A 17,956-nucleotide genomic window follows, 5' to 3' on the forward strand; every position below is an offset into this window, starting at 1 on the left:
CTGATTGCGTTTGCTGGTGTCTGATTGCATTTGCTGGTGTTTCTGTTTATTGGTGTCAGATTGCATTTGTTGGTGTCTGATTGCATTTTTGCTGCATGTGTTTGCTGATGTCTGATTGTCTTTGCTGGTGTCTGTCTTTGCTGGTGTTTCTGTTTATTGGTGTCTGATTGCATTTATTGGTGTCTGATTGCGTTTGTTGGTGTCTGATTGCGTTTGCTGATGTCTGATTACGTTTACTGGTGTCTGAATGTCTTTGCTGGTGTCTCTGTTTATTGGTGTCAGATTGCATTTGTTGGTGTCTGATTGCATTTGTTGGTGTCTGATTGCGTTTGCTGGTGTCTTATTACATTTGCTGGTGTCTGATTGCATTTGTTGGTGTCTTATTGTCTTTGCTGGTGTCTGATTGTCTTTGCTGGTGTCTGATTGCATTTGTTGGTGTCTGTGTTTATTGGTGTCAGATTGCATTTGTTGGTGTCTGATTGCATTTGTTGGTGTCTGATAGCACTTGTTGGTGTCTGATTGCGTTTGCTGGTGTCTTATTGCGTTTGCTGGTGTCTTATTGCTTTTGCTGGTGTCTGATTGCGTTTGTTGGCGTCTTATTGTGTTTGCTGGTGTCTGATTGTCTTTGCTGGTGTCTGATTGTCTTTGCTGGTGCCTGATTGCATTTGTTGGTGTCTGATTGCATTTGTTGGTGTCTGTGTTTGTTTGTTCTGTGTTTGGTTAGGTTCATTGGTGAATGTTGGTACAGTATTTGTTGGTTTCAGTGATATGAAATGGAGAATGCTGGATGAATGTTTGATGAATAAGAGATTGTTGGCATTAGATGGAAATGGCTGCAAGTAAATAACAGTGTTTGGTAATGGAGTGTGTTTGATGGAAAACGGTGGGGTTTAGTAGTGTGTTATAGAGAAAGTTGGTTTCAGTTGGTGCTACAATGGTTTCTGATAGCTGAGAAAATTCACATACAGTTCATGGAATAAATAGGCGATAAATACATGCTCAGTATAACCTAAGCACTGTCTGTATGAGGATGTTAAGTTAAAATTCAGCAAGGACCAGGTAGGGGAAGGAATGAGGAAGAATATGGTGAGGAAGAGCAGGGTGTAATGGCTTAGGGAGTAGCGGATCATGAGTCGGCCCCCTCCCTCACCTGATCCATCTGTCTCTTAGCTCAGGTGAGAGCCAAGGCCAGAGCTGTAGGAGAGCTACCTTAAGCCCAGAACACACACTCATTCACCATCACACTCAGATAAACCCATCAACACGCATGAATAAACTCAGCAAACACCAGCAAATGTGCCAACAAACTGAACATTACTAGTAACTGTGTATGACTGAAGTTTCTACTGAAAGCTGATTCATTTGGCTCATCAATTTTACAGGATATCACTCTGTAGAAGCCAAATCACAGTATTGGCATACTGGTGCTGTTGGTGTTATTAAAGAATGCTGGTAGATTAATTGCTTGCTGATGTTTGATATTAAATATTAAAAGATATTAGAGAATGTTGGTGTTGGTGTTTGATGGAGAATGTTAGTATTGGTGTTTGATGGAGAATGTTGGCGTTGGTGTTTGATGGAGAATGTTAGTGTTGGTGTTTGATGGAGAATGTTGGCGTTGGTGTTTGATGGAGGATGTTGGCGTTGGTGTTTGATGGAGGATATTAGTGTTGGTGTTTTATGGAGAATGGTAGTGTTTGATGGAGGATGTCAGTGTTGGCGTATGATGGAGGATGTTAGTGTTGGTGTTTGATGGAGGATGTTAGTGTTGGTGTTTGATGGAGAATGTTAGTGTTTGATGGAGGATGTTGCTGTTGGCGTTTGATGGAGGATGTTAGTGTTGGTGTTTGATGGAGAATGTTAGTGTTTGATGGAGGATGTTGCTGTTGGCGTTTGATGGAGGATGTTAGTGTTGGTGTTTGATGGAGAATGTTAGTGTTTGATGGAGAATGTTAGTGTTGGTGTTTGATGGAGGATGTTGGTGTTGGTGTTTGATGGAGAATGTTGGCGGTGGTGTTTGATGGAGGATATTAGTGTTGGTGTTTGATGGAGGATGTTAGTGTTGGTGTTTTATGGAGAATGGTAGTGTTTGATGGAGGATGTTAGTGTTGGCGTCTGATGGAGGATGTTAGTGTTGGCGTCTGATGGAGGATGTTAGTGTTGGCGTCTGATGGAGAATGGTAGTGTTTGATGGAGGATGTTAGTGTTGGCGTCTGATGGAGGATGTTAGTGTTGGCGTCTGATGGAGAATGGTAGTGTTTGATGGAGGATGTTAGTGTTGGCGTTTGATGGAGGATGTTAGTGTTGGCGTCTGATGGAGAATGTTAGTGTTTGATGGAGGATGTTAGTGTTGGCGTTTGATGGAGGATGTTAGTGTTGGTGTTTGATGGAGAATGTTAGTGTTGGTGTTTGATGGAGGATGTTGGTGTTGGTGTTTGATGGGGGATGTTAGTGTTGGTGTTTGATGGAGGATGTTGGCGTTGGTGTTTGATGGAGAATGTTGGTGTTGGTGTTTGATGGAGGATGTTGGCGTTGGTGTTTGATGGAGAATGTTGGTGTTGGTGTTTGATGGAGGATGTCAGTGTTGTCGTATGATGGAGGATATTAGTGTTGGTGTTTGATGGAGGATGTTAGTGTTGGTGTTTTATGGAGAATGTTAGTGTTGGTGTTTGATGGAGGATGTTGGTGTTGGTGTTTGATGGGGGATGTTAGTGTTGGTGTTTGATGGAGGATGTTGGCGTTGGTGTTTGATGGAGAATGTTGGTGTTGGTGTTTGATGGAGGATGTTGGCGTTGGTGTTTGATGGAGAATGTTGGTGTTGGTGTTTGATGGAGGATGTCAGTGTTGTCGTATGATGGAGGATATTAGTGTTGGTGTTTGATGGAGGATGTTAGTGTTGGTGTTTTATGGAGAATGGTAGTGTTTGATGGAGGATGTTGCTGTTGGCGTTTGATGGAGGATGTTAGTATTGGTGTTTGATGGAGGGTGTTGGTGTTTGATGGGGGATGTTAGTTTTGCTGTTTGATGGAGAATGTTGATGTTTCATGGGGAATGTTAGTGTTGATGTTTCATGGAGAATGTTAGTGTTGGTGTTTGATGGAGGATGTTGGTGTTGGTGTTTGATGGAGGATGTTGGTGTTGGTGTTTGATGGAGGATGTTAGTTTTGCTGTTTGATGGAGAATGTTGATGTTTCATGGGGAATGTTAGTGTTGATGTTTCATGGAGAATGTTAGTGTTGATGTTTCATGGAGAATGTTAGTGTTGGTGTTTGATGGAGGATGTTAGTGTTGGTGTTTGATGGAGGATATTAGTGTTGGTGTTTGATGGAGAATGTTGGTGTTTGATGGAGAATGTTAGTGTTTGATGGAGAATGTTGGTGTTTGATGGAGGATGTTAGTGTTGGTGTTTGATGGAGAATGTTAGTGTTGGTGTTTGATGGAGGATGTTGGTGTTGGTGTTTTTTTCGAGGATGTTAGTGTTGGCGTTTGATGGAGGATGTTAGAGTTGGTGTTCGATGGAGAATGTTGATGTTTCATGGAGAATGTTAGTGTTGGTGTTTGATGGAGGATGTTAGTGTTGGTGTTTGATGAAGGATGATAGTGTTCGATGGAGAATGTTGGTGTTTGATGGAGAATGTGTAGGTTGATGGAGAATGTGTAGGTTGATGGAGAATGTCAGAGTTGGTGTTTGATGGAGAATGGTAGAGGTGATGTTCGATGGACAGTGTTGGTGTTTGATGGAGAATGTTGGTGGTTGATGGAGAATGTCAGAGTTGGTGTTTGATGGAGAATGGTAGAGGTGATGTTCGATGGATAATGTTGGTGTTTGAAGGAGGATGTTGATGTTTCATGGAGGATGTTGGTGTTGCCGTTTGATGGAGGATGTTAGTGTTGGTGTTCGATGGAGAATTTTGATGTTTCATGGAGAATGTGTAGGCTGATGGAGAATGTTAGAGTTGGTGTTTAATGGAGAATGTTGGTGTTTAATGGAGAATGCTGGTGTTTAATGGAGAATGCTGGTGTTTGATGGAGAATGGTAGAGGTCATGTTCGATGGACAGTGTTGGTGTTTGATGGAGAATGTTAGAGTTGGTGTTTGATGGAGAATGGTAGAGCTGATGTTCGATGGATAATGTTGGTGTTTGATGGAGAATGTTGTGGCTTGAGGGAGAATGTTGTTGCTTGAGGGAGAATGTTGCTGTTGGTGTTTGATGGAGAGTGTTGTTTGATGGCGAATGTTAGTGTTGGTGTTGGATAGAGAAGGTTGGTATTTAATGGAGAATGTTAGTTTTTGCGTGATGGAGAATGTTGGTGTTTGATGGAGGATGTTGATGTTTCATGGAGGATGTTAGTGTTGCCGTTTGATGGAGGATGTTAGTGTTGGTGTTTGATGGAGAATGTTGATGTTTCATGGAGAATGTTAGTGTTGGTGTTTGATGGAGGATGTTAGAGTTTGTGTTTGATGGAGGATGTTAGTGTCGGTGTTTGATGGAGGATGATAATGTTCGATGGAGAATGTTGGTGTTTGATGGAGAATGTGTAGGTTGATGGAGCATGTGTAGGCTGATGGAGAATGTTAGAGTTGGTGTTTAATGGAGAATGTTGGTGTTTAATGGAGAATGCTGGTGTTTAATGGAGAATGCTGGTGTTTGATGGAGAATGTGTAGGTTGATGGAGAATGTATAGGTTGATGGAGAATGTCAGAGTTGGTGTTTGATGGAGAATGGTAAAGGTGATGTTCGATGGACAGTGTTGTTGCTTGAGGGAGAATGTTGGTGTTTGATGGAGAATGTTGTTGCTTGAGGGAGAATGTTGTTGCTTGAGGGAGAATGTTGGTGTTTGATGAAGAATGTTGCTGTTGGTGTTTGATGGAGAGTGTTGTTTGATGGAGAATGTTAGTGTTGGTTTGATGGAGGATGTTGGTGTTTGATGGAGAATGTTAGTGTTGGTTTGATGGAGGATGTTGGTGTTTGATGGAGAATGTTAGTGTTGGTTTGATGGAGGAGGTTGGTGTTTGATGGAGCAAGTTGGTGTTTGAAGGAAGACGGTGTTTGAAGGAAGACGTTGGTGTTTGAAGGAAGACGTTGGTGTTTGATGGAAGACGGTGGTGTTTGAAGGAAGACGTTGGTGTTTGATGGAAGACGGTGGTGTTTGATGGAAGACGGTGGTGTTGGTATTTGATGGAGGATGTCAGTGTTGATGTTTTTGTTTGCTAATGAACAATTGTGTATACAATTGGGAATAATTCACCAATCAAGCATTGGTGAATTATTTATGTTTGTGAAATTGAGAGAATATTTGTTGACTTTGAATATTATAGAATGTTGGTGTTTGATGAAGAATATTGGTGTCTGTTTAGTGGAGTCATTGTTTAGTGGAAAGGGTTTTGTTATGAAAATGAGTGCGCTTGATTAATTTGGCTGTTAAGTGTTTAAAAGGGAATCGTTATGAATGTTATTGTAAATATGAAAAGGTTGGCTTTGTTTTTTGTTTGTTTGTTTTGTTTAGGGTGAATATTGACTATTGTTTTGAATGTTGAAGAATATCGGTGTTTGCAGAACAACATTGGAGAATGGTTAAGAAGAATTGTGTTGCTTGTGGAGAATATTGGTGTATTTTTGATGCCATTAATCCAAAACCCTTATGGCTTTTCACACATATTTTGTCTTGTGCGTCTTGAGTTATTGAAGTGCAAAAAAAAATGCGTATATCCCAATACTCTTCAACTGCCTCATGAAGTGACCAAATATTCCTCTATTTAAGTTATTTCTGTACATCCATTAAAGTACACCCAGCTTGTCCTTGTCCCTTTTGTCTCACAGTCATACTGCATGCTGCGATTTTAATCAAAAATCATGGCGCCAGACTTAACACTCCCCCCACCCTTAACCACACACGCAACCCCGAGGCCAGGCGATGGGACTCTAATGGATGATCATATATAGGGGTTACAGACAGACAGGCCGACAGACAGGTCCTTTATTAGTCCTGTTGGGGAAAGTGCATGCCAATGCACTAGTTTAGAGGAACTAAGAGTATGGTGTGTGCTTTTGTGTGTGTGAGGCTGTGTTATCCAGACACACTGTGTTCCATCACTCATTCTAGTGCAGGTAATTAAAGATCCACCTGCCTGAGCGGCCCCATAGTGGCCCACCCTAATGGAGCGAGAGTGAGAGAGAGAGAGAGAGAGAGAGAGAGACAGACAGACAGAAGGTCAGGCAGAGAAAGAGAGAGAGCGTTCTGCATCCCACGGCTCTGATCAGAGTCTTACCACTCTGGATGACCCTCTCTCTTTGTCTCTTACTTTAACCCCACTTTATTTATGAGGGCTAATTTCTAAATGTTGCCTCCGGAGGGGCAGGCCAGTGCAATATTATCTCCATCATCTGGTTCACACATGATGCTGACATTACCAGAGAAAGAGAGAGAGAGAGAGAGAGAGAGAGAGAGAGAGGGAGTGGGAGAGAGAGCGAGAGATATTAAGATAGAAAGGAAGAGAGGGAGATAAATAGAGAAAGGTGACATAGCATAGTCTTAAGTCCATTTTTTAAACCCAGAGTTCTCCCAGGTTAGTTATTTGAGAGAGAGAAAGCACACGAGAGAGAGAGAGAGAGAGAGAGAGAGAGAGAGAGAGCCAAAGAAAAGAAAGCACTAAAGATACATAGAGAAGAGAAGAGAAGACTGGGAAACCACATACCCATCATACTCGTCCAGGCTGCACTCCTTCAGGATGGAGAGAGCGTGGCCTTTATGCTCAGTGACTGTGGGGGGGAAGAGGAAGAGTTAACAAGGAAATAAATAAGTAAATAAATGAATAAATAAGGCGGAGCATTGAAAATGGCCTTTAGTAGCCTCATCCAAGCTTTGGCATGCAGCTCAAGCCGAGCATATGGTCCTGGCTGTAAAGCAGAATTTATATCCGCATGCTGTTTGCATTTTTAATCAAGAGAAAGAGATGTGGTACAAAACGAACAGCCTTCTTGTGTTCGGGCAGTGTGAAAACGAGGTCAGCTCAGACGCTGCCCACCCAAACATATTTCTGCATAAACATCACTGGAACACAAAATCAGGTCAATGGATCACGGCAGTGGTCCAGGAGGGTAGAGAAACTATAGTGTTTGTGGTATGGTATGATATATAAGCCTCAGATTACTACAGGAGTGAAACCAGATGTGGTCTTCTGCTGTTGTAGCCCATCTGGCTCAAGGTTGTGCATTCTGAGATGCTTTTCTGCTCAGCACGGATGTAAAGAGTGGTTATTTGATTTACGGAAGCAGTCCTGTCAGTTAGAACCTGTCAGTCTGACCATTTTCCTCTGACATCTCTCATCAGCAAGGTACAGTAAGGGAAAGAAGTATTTGATCCTCTGCTGATTTTGTACGTTTGCCCACTGACAAAGAAATGATCAGTCTATAATTTTAATGGTAGGTTTATTTGAACAGTGAGAGACAGAATAACAACAAGAAAATCCAGAAAAACGCATGTCAAAAATGTTATAAATTGATTTGCATTTTAATGAGGGAAATAAGTATTTGACCCCCTCTCAATCAGAAAGATTTCTGGCTCCCAGGTGTCTTTTATACAGGTAACGAGCTGAGATTAGGAGCACACTCTTAAAGGAAGTGCTCCTAATCTCAGCTTGTTACCTGTATAAAAGACACCTGTCCACAGAAGCAATCAATCAATCAGATTCCAAACTCTCCACCATGGCCAAGACCAAAGTGCTCTCCAAGGATGTCAGGGACAAGATTGTAGACCTACACAAGTCTGGAATGGGCTACAAGACCATTGCCAAGCAGCTTGGTGAGAAGGTGACAACAGTTGGTGCGATTATTCGCAAATGGAAGAAGCACAAAAGAACTGTCAATCTCCCTCGGCCTGGGGCTCCATGCAAGATCTCACCTCGTGGAGTTGCAATGATCATGAGAACAGTGAGGAATCAGCCCAGAACTACACGGGAGGATCTTGTCAGTGATCTCAAGGCAGCTGGGACCATAGTCACCAAGAAAACAATTGGTAACACACTACGCCGTGAAGGACTGAAATCCTGCAGCGCGCGCAAGGTCCGCTGCTCAAGAAAGCACATATACATGCCCGTCTGAAGTTTGCCAATGAACATCTGAATGATTCAGAGGATAACTGGGTGAAAGTGTTGTGGTCAGATGAGACCAAAATGGAGCTCTTTGGCATCAACTCAACTCGCCATGTTTGGAGGAGGAGGAATGCTGCCTATCACCCCAAGAACACCATCCCCACCGTCAAACATGGAGGTGGAAAGATTATGTTTTGGGGGTGTTTTTCTGCTAAGAGGACAGGACAACTTCACCGCATCAAAGGGACGATGGACGGGGCCATGTACCGTCAAATCTTGGGTGAGAACCTCCTTCCCTCAGCCAGGGCATTGAAAATGGGTCGTGGATGGGTATTCCAGAATGACAATGACCCAAAACACACGGCCAAGGCAACAAAGGAGTGGCTCAAGAAGAAGCACATTAAGGTCTTGGAGTGGCCTAGCCAGTCTCCAGACCTTAATCCCATAGAAAATCTGTGGAGGGAGCTGAAGGTTCGAGTTGCCAAACGTCAGCCTCGAAACCTTAATGACTTGGAGAAGATCTGCAAAGAGGAGTACGACAAAATCCCTCCTGAGATGTGTGCAAACCTGGTGGCCAACTACAAGAAACGTCTGACCTCTGTGATTGCCAACAAGGGTTTTGCCACCAAGTACTAAGTCATGTTTTGCGGAGGGGTCAAATACATATTTCCCTCATTAAAATGCAAATCAATTTATAACATTTTTGACATGCGTTTTTCTGGATTTTCTTGTTGTTATTCTGTCTCTCACTGTTCAAATAAATCTACCATTAAAATTATAGACTGATCATTTCTTTGTCAGTGGGCAAACGTACAAAATCAGCAGGGGATCAAATACTTTTTTCCCTCACTGTACTTCCGGCCAGAGAACTGGATGTTTTCCGTTTTTCGCACCATCTGGTGTCAACTGTTTACAGCTGTTGTGTGTGAAAATCCCAGGATCGCAGTTTCTGAAATACTCAAACCAGCCCATCTGGCATCAACAACCATGCCATAGTCAAAAGTCCCTAAGATCACATTTTTTCCACATTCTGATGAACACTGACTGAAGCTCTTGACCTGCATGTGCATGATTTTATGCAATGCACTGCTGTCACATCCTTGGCTGATTTGATAATTGCATGAACGATCGTATCCATCTGAGACATGAGATGCGTTCTCGAAAGAGTTTTAACAGTTTATATATAGAATGGATAACTGAAATTATAACACGGGGGACTTCGAGTGTCGTTTCAGATGGCCAGGAAAACGCCAACGAAGGCTGGGACAACAAGAAGACACCACTACCACTGCAGATGACCCCTCATGCTCTCCGCTCTCTCTAGTCGTGCCCCATTTAATGTTATTTTGCATTTTTCTGGGGCACCTCTGGCATGGACTAAATAGCAGCTGTTGCCACGTGTCATGAAACTCATCACCCCACAGATCTGCCATTCACAGATGGATGGGGTTTGGGCGAGAATGTGGAGAGTAATCCTGCCATGTGTAGATCTCTCTGGCCCCAGCAACGTGTACACACACAGAAAGATCTACAATAACACTTATATAATCACTGTACATATTGTATTGTATGTCTCTATCCAGCTATACCTCTTTTGGGCTACAACCTCAAATGCTCCAGTTACAAACAGGATTACACTGGTTTTAACGATCCACATTCTACTTCCTGTTTCAGTCCTTGATATTTCTGTAGCTTTCCGTATTTTTTCCTTGCTACCATCATTGGGGATCTGATCTACAGATCAGGTAAGTAAGATATAACATCTAACAAACGTCCCAATACCAGAAAATAATGAAATAGCACAAAACAAAACTGAGTGTCTTGTTTTAAGATTTTTGTACACTTTAGCAGATGTTATCTTGCTTATAGCATGCCTTTTCACCAGCCTTATAATTATATGACGTTAATATATGTTATATGTTATTATAGTTAATATATGTTACAAAGCTCCTTGACTAGTCCCCGGCCATATCAATCCACTACTACTACAGTGCTGTGAAAAAGTAATTGCCCCATCCTGATTTCTTCTGTTTTTGTGTATATCTCGTACTAAATTGTTTCAGAAAATAAAAAAAATCTAAGATAAAACAAAGGCAACCTGAGTAAACACAAAATACAGTTTTTAAATGATAGTTATTTATTGACGCAAAAAAGTTATCCAATACCAACTGGGCCTGTGTGAAAATGTATTTGCCCCCATAGTTACTAATTCCCCAAATCTATGAAACTGCATTCATAATGGGGTTCAGCTGGACTAGACACAACCAGGCCTGATTACTGCAAACCCTGTTCAATCACATCAACACTTACATAGAACTTTTTCAACAGCATGAAGTTGGTTAAAAGGTCGTACTTGGTGCCACACTATGGCAAAGCTGAAAGAAATTCCAGAAATGATGAGGAAGAAGGTGATTGTAATACATCAGTCTGGGAAGGGTTACAAAGCTATTTCAAAGGCTCTGGGACTCCAAAGGACCACAGTGAGAGCCGTTATCTCCAAATGGAAAAACTCGGCACAGTAGTGAACCTTCCCAGAAGTAACCGACCTTCCAAAATTCCTCCAAGAGCACAGCAACTACTCATCCAGGTAGTCACAAAAGAGCCGAGGACAACATCAAAGGCCTCTCTTGCATCAATAAAGGTCACTGTTCATGTCTCCACAATCAGAAAGACACTGGACAAAAATCCATGGAACAGTGGTGAGGTGAAAACCACTGCTAACCCCGCAGAATATTTAGGCTCATCTGAATTTTGCCAAAACACCTTGATGATCCTCAAACCTTTTGGGAGAATGTTCTGTGGACTGATGAGTTGAAAGTGGAACTGTTTACAAGACAAGGGTCCCGTAACATCCGGCGTAAACCAAACACAGAATTCCACAAAAAGAACATCATACCTATAGTCAAGCATGGTGGTGGAAGTGTGATGGTGTGGGGATGTTTTGCTGCTTCAGGGTCTGTTCAACTTATAATAATTGAGGGAAACATGAATTCTGCTCTCTATCAGAAAATCCTAAAGGAGAATATCCAGTCTTCTGTCTGTAAGTTGAAACTCAAGTGCAACTGGATTATGCAGCAAGACAATTATTGATCCAAAGCATGGGAGTAAATCCTACTCCTAGAAGTAAGTGAAATACTGATCTCCAGTTATCAGAAGCGTTTGGTTGCAGTTATTGCAGCTGAAGGTGGCACAAACAGATTTTAAGTTTAAGGGGGCGATTAAAATTTTGTCATTTTGACTTGGTGACTCATTCTGACTTAGTAACAATTTATATATATATATATATATATATATATATATATATATATATATATATATATATATATACTTAGCAACATTATTTTAAAATACGAATTTTTGCTATTTTGACTTTCTAACTCATTATTTTAATTTACTAACTCATTATTACAATATAAATTATCTTATTATTTAAACTTTGTAACTGTTTATGACCTACTAACTCTACTTACCACTACACTTACTAACTTATTACCTTAGTATGACTTAGTAACTTATTTTCCTATTGTAAATTATTATTTTGATGCAGAAACACATTACTTCAAGATATGATCTTATTTCGACTAACTCATTATTTCAGTTGCTAACTCAATTAGCACTCTATGTGTTGCTAACTCAAAATAAGCAGGTTGCAATAACGAGTATCTAATTTGAAATAACTAGTTACTCAGTAAAAATAGCATGCTACTAAGTTGAAAAATGAGTTAATAAGTCAAAACAAGTTTCCAGGTCATAATAATGAGTTGTAATAACACATTAGCGAGCCGCAATAATGAGATACTATGTCTTAATAATGAGTTAATATGTTAAAATAACAAGATAATATCTTGAAATAATGAATCATTAAGTCAAAGTAATGACACAGAACTTAAAAAAAAAATTCACAGCTTGTGGTTTAGGGCTAACGCAGAAAAATATTTCCTGTGGCTATAGTATAAACATACATACATATGGTACTGATATAATCATTCTTTCCAATTTATTCCACTTGCTAACTTCCTTATTTATTTTGGTTTAGTGTATACATACCCTATTAATACATACACAATGTGGCCAAAAGTATGTGGACACCTGACTATCACACCCATATGTGGTTCTTCCCCAAACTTTTGCCACAAAATTGGAAGCACACAATTGTATAGAATGTCTTTGTATGCTGTAGAATTACAATTTCCCTTCACTGGAACTAAAAAGTCCAAACCTGCTCCAGTATGACAACGCCCATGTGCACAAAGCGAGCTCCATGAAGACATGGTTTGCCAAGGTTGGTCTGGAAGAACTCGAGTAACCTGCAAGGAGCCCTGACCTCAACCCCACTGCATACCTTGGACCCCAGACCTCCTCAGCAATATCAGTACCTGATCTAACTAACGCTCTTGTGGCGGAATGAACACAAATCCCCACGGCCACACTCCAAAATCTAATGTAAAGCCTTCCTAGAAGAATGAAGCCAATTTGGTTAAACTTTATTTGAAGGATTCCTACATAGGGTTTTTATAACACATTAATAAGCATAGCATAAGGCTGAAAAATATGATGATGTATTATCGATATCATGATAAATTATGCCACAATAAGCTTTTCTGACATATAGTGGATATCATGATATCTTTTTGTATAATTTCTTATTACAATGCTTTAATTGTTTTGGTTTGAAATAATTACAAACTGACTGGATGCATGTGATGTGATTTTGTACTTAATCTTACAAATTGCAGAATTAAAAATAAAAAAATTCTCTTTGTCAGTGTTAAATATTTCCAATATTTTTTTATATAAACAAAATTTTATATAAAAATAGAAATAAATGTATTATACATGTAGTACTAATAAGTATATTATTAATAATGATATATAATTTCCTCTCATTATTTACAGTGTTTGAAATGCAACACTACTGTATTGCTGGCAGTTTGTGAGCAAACCTTTGTATATAATATTTTTGTCATATATATATATATATATATATATATATATATATATATATATATATATATATATATATATACAGAGAGAGAGAGAGAGAATATGTAATCTTTTATAAAGCAATGCTGGAGAATTTATGAAAAGCTTATCTCATCACTCATAACGGTTTAGTGACTATACGAAAGAGAGAAAAGAGATTATTTCACAGATTTTGACATAAGCGTTATAAAAAATACTCCAGCATTGCTTTATTGTACATTCATGCAGTGCTTATAAGCTTATGAAGCTTCAGCATAGATATCCTTCAAACTGGCAAATTTTTGCCTGTATTTTCATGGCAACACGCATGCAGTGTTCCAAAGTGACCTACAGGGGGAGTAACTGCGAATCAAAACAAAGGACAAATGACCCCTAAAGCGTTTGTCTGTCTCCTGCTGGACTTGGTCAAACAGAACTGCAGCTCAGGTAGACTGACTTCATGAATAATGACTACACAGAGGCTTATCAGTCATTGTTCTGAAAGTCTAATTAACCATTTTGATTGAAATTTTGATTAAACGCTTTGTTAGAACGCTAACAGGTTTACCAAATATAGAATAAGTCTCTTTAGTATTGTACTTTAGTACTTGAAAGTACACATTAATGTCAAACTTCAAAATGAGCAGGTACAGCATGGAAACGTGCCTTGCCGAGACATAACAGATGAACGTTAAACAGAAGTATGAGCTCCTGCCATCTTAGACTTCCTCTTGCACATTTTTCTCAATAACGTTTGAGGCTAATTCCATCGCAATTGCGCACGGCAATGCCCTGCAGAATGAGATCTTTAATTTCGATTATGCCAAAGTGTCTTTTAATGGTGGGAGATTGTGCTACAGTCGCTGCCCCCCCTGGAGCCAAACCATCACCGAGCCGAATTACTGCTCCAATGACTTCTGCGATCACAAAGCCATATCCATTAGAGCTCGGTCTGCTCTGTAGGAAAGACTGCCTGCTGTTTGTGTGTGTGTGTGTGTGTGTGTGTGTGTGTGTGTGTGTGTGTGTGTGTGTGTGTGCAAGAGAGAGGGAGAGAGAGACAGAGAGAGAGACAGACAGACAGAGAGACAGACAGAGAGAGAGAGAGAGTTATCTGTTTCTGATGACTAAACATTCTCATAATGATTGGAGTACATGACAGTGTTGACCTTGTCAGAGACAGTTGAATAGTTCCTATAAAAGTGTGTACATATCATTATATATTATTAAAAGAATAACGATGCAAGTGAAAGTAGTCATCCAAATAATTAGATGAGTAAAAGACAGAAAGTACCAATACATCATGGTGATTGGGATAATGAGAAGAAAACCCTTCTATGTAAACAAATGGACACATGACTTAATAAAACGGGATAAAACCCTCTCATTTTTACATAAAGACGAGTGACAAATTAAAATGAAAACCATCATATAATGAGTGTGTTAATACGGAGTTTAGCCACCACAAGCTTCATTGCACCTTGGCAGTGATTCTACACGTCTGCAGAACTGTCCTGAACATCACTCATCCAAAAGGTATTTCCTCAGTCGGTGCTTTGATGATGCTGGTTCTAGAGTGCCATCTAACACGGCACTCCGATATCTCCCATAGGTATTAAGTTGGGTTGAAATCTGGTGTCTGCAAACGGCTGTCAAAGTCCTTTAAAACTAAAGCGCGTATTAAATACTTACAAAATTTAGTATGCATTTAAATTGCTTTATTAAGCAAAAGAGGGCGATATGATGTTTTTGATTTGTTGCTCGTTATTCACTATATACACCGATCAGCCATAACATTAAAACCCCCTGCTTAATATCATGTACATCCTCCATGTGCCAGCAAAACAGCTCTGAGCCCGTTGAGGCATGGACTCCACAAGACCTCTGAAGGTGTGCTGTGGTATCTGGCACAGAGACGTTAGCAGCAAGCCCTGTATGTCGCAAAGTGGGGCCTCCATAACCACCGGTTGTCCTTCGTTGGAACACTTTCAGTAGGTACTAACCACCGCATACCGGGAACACCCCACAAGACCTGCTGTTTTGGAGATGCTCTGACCCAGTCGTCTAACCATCACAATCTGACCCTTGTGACTCAGATCCTTACACTTGCCCATTTTTCCTGCTTATAACACATCAACTTTGAGAACTCCCTGTTCACTTGCTGCCTAATAAATATATCCCACCGCTTGACACGTGCCACTGTAACGAGATAATCAATGCTATTCACTTCACTTGTCAGTGGTTTTAATGTTACGGCTGATCGGTGTATACTCAGTATATAGAGTATTTTTCCTCGCAACAACTCTCATCATTTACAGTAACAAATAATGGTGTCACGCTTGCCATTTCGAACACTGTTTAGGTCCAGAAACGCACGATGAACAGCGAAACCCAACAGCCCATTAAGGGTATATTTTGGATTAAAGTAAGCAGTAAACAGCTACATTGTTTCACAGTTAGCTCGTTTGTTTAAGTCGTTGGGTAATTGAAGTTAATTGCTAATGAACACATCACCAATAAATTAGCTAGCTAGCTAGGGCATGCACAGGGTGCGATGAAAATGGCCACGTTTTTCAACATATTTTGAACAATTTATAATATTTTACTGTATCTGTCCATTCGATTCGAGACGGTATAGCCCCAACGTTTTTGCCATTCCCAAACAGTGGTTTTTGAGTAGTCAGATTCTTTGAAATCCCGTATCTGTCTCTCTCTCTCTCACACACACACACACACACACACACACACACACACACACACACACACACACAATGTGAGCCTGGGCTGCCAAGTATAACAGATCAGTCCCACAATGAAACACAGCTGATTCCCAAGCCCTGCGGAGGAGGAAAGCAGTGCAACAGAGTGTGGGTGGGTGTGTCTTTCCATATGTGTGCGTGTGTGTGTGTGTGTGTTTCATTTAATATGATTAATATAACTCTGTATGTGTGTGTGAGTGTGTATGAGACTGTATGCGTGTATAGCGGAGATGAATGGGAAGAGTGGACAGTCCTGCACTGGATTTGAACAGATGGGTTTAGCTCCGCCCTCTGGGTCAGGTTACTGACAGAGGACACACACTTCTCTGTTATTATGGGTGTGAGAATAGGCTTAGGTTTGTTTCACTTCTGTTCAGATCGGTTAGGTAAGGTGAGGTTTTGTTGAGTTCACTTGCGTTAGGTCTGGTTAGGTTCTACTCAGTTCTGTTTGGTTAGGTAAGTTTCGGTTGGGTTCAATTCACCTGGGTTAAGTTCAGTTATGTTTGGTTCTGTTCTTTGTAATTAGGTAAGATAAGGTTAGGTTAGGTTGTATTGGCTTGGATTAGGTTAGGTTAGGTTAGGTTTAGCGGAGTTGACTTGGGTTAGGTTTGTTTCAGTTCTGGTCAGTTAGGCCAGGATTGGTTTGGTTGAACTGGCTTGCGCTGGGTTACCTTAGGTTTGGTTTGTTTAGATTTGGCAGAGTTGACTAAGGTGAAGTTAGGATCAGTTCAGTTAGGTAAGGTGTGGTTCAGCTGAGTTGCCTAGGATTACGTTAGCTTGCATTCGTTTAGGCTCTGTTCAGTTGGTTAATGTTAAGTTTGATTGAGTCAGTTTGTCCAAATCAGTTCTTTTAACCTTGGTTGTTTGTTGTCTACCTGTTGACTACTTTACCATCGAGTCTTTATGGCAAAACTGAAGAATCAAACTTCAAGCCAGGTCATTTACAGAAAGTGTATGAAGATTTGGGCAGGAATTTACCAAAGGTTTCTAGTAACGTGGCATGACGTACATTACTTATTAGTAAAAAGTACATTATTAGAAAATTAAAGAAGCAAACATTGGGCACTAAACATGGTGTAAATTAGATTAGGTGAAGAGATAAAACTGTAAGCATTTGGCTTGAAGCATGTTCCTTTATTGCACTGAATTGCCCATCTCTACAGTTTGTTTGACTTCGTGTTTTCAGGTTCACACTTAACGAGTCGCTGTTCTCAGTCAGTGCTTTATGTTGGGCTAATGAACACAAAAGTAACAATAAACTGCAATGAAGTGACATATTTTATGCCATATATCTACAGTATGAAAAGGTTAAAGTATAATGTTAATCACCTTCCTCTCTCTAATGCAGGTCTTAATGTCTTCTCAGGAAATTCACTTCCTAATCTGTCTTCTTCTCCAAAGTACCATCCTCATCTTTTAGTTGATCTTTTAATGAGGTGCATATTTATTTATTTATTTATTTATTTTATTGTTTTTTAAGGCACAACCTCAGTTTATGAATCAATATTCAGCTGTGGCATTCTTACACCTAATATAATGATTTGCCCTGAAACATTGCTAATGGAACAGGACATACTGTGTGTGTGTGTGTGTGTGTGTGTGTGTGTGTACACTGAAGGGTGAACAATGTAGTAGAACACTGGCCTGAGGGCAGACATTAGTGTACCTCAGTCACCAGTAATACCCTAAGGGGGCACAATCCCCTAAACATCATGATGTCATCCTGTAACCACAGGACACCGAGGTCCATATGTGCCGGACCGAAACGTGCTGCTTTATGTTCAGTCACCTCAATAAACTCTATTTAACATCATATAAAACACAAATTATAATATTACTTGTCACTGTTACGATCATTTCTATGTGAAATATACGTATATGGGGAAAGAGCTGATCTACACATCACCATTACTTATGTTTATGCCTTGGCCATGGAAAATACTATTTTTGATTGGCCGGCAGTCTGTTATTACATTGTAATGTAGATCTAACCATATTTTTACGTAAACGTTCCTGATATAATATGACCGTGAAAATGAGAAATAACGATTTAGGCTAGGCGTACCGTATATATATATACGCTTTACTTTACTTCGCCATTACATCAAGATAAAAATGAATAACGTGGCTATAATAATTTACAGGCT

General features: G+C 40.2%; 1 protein-coding gene across 2 annotated transcripts in view; it reads right to left on the reverse strand.

The window, feature by feature from the left end:
- Positions 1-17,956, reverse strand: part of cerkl (ceramide kinase-like) — a 93,206-nt gene that overhangs the window by 26,016 nt on the left and 49,234 nt on the right. For both annotated transcript variants that reach the window (XM_053626281.1, XM_053626280.1), the window contains exon 4: positions 6,697-6,760. In XM_053626281.1, coding sequence (XP_053482256.1) covers positions 6,697-6,760 — 64 coding nt within the window. The remainder of the gene's footprint in view (positions 1-6,696; positions 6,761-17,956) is intronic.

Source organism: Ictalurus furcatus, chromosome 6 (genome assembly GCF_023375685.1).
Source record: "Ictalurus furcatus strain D&B chromosome 6, Billie_1.0, whole genome shotgun sequence".
Classification (NCBI taxonomy): Eukaryota; Metazoa; Chordata; class Actinopteri; order Siluriformes; family Ictaluridae; genus Ictalurus; species Ictalurus furcatus.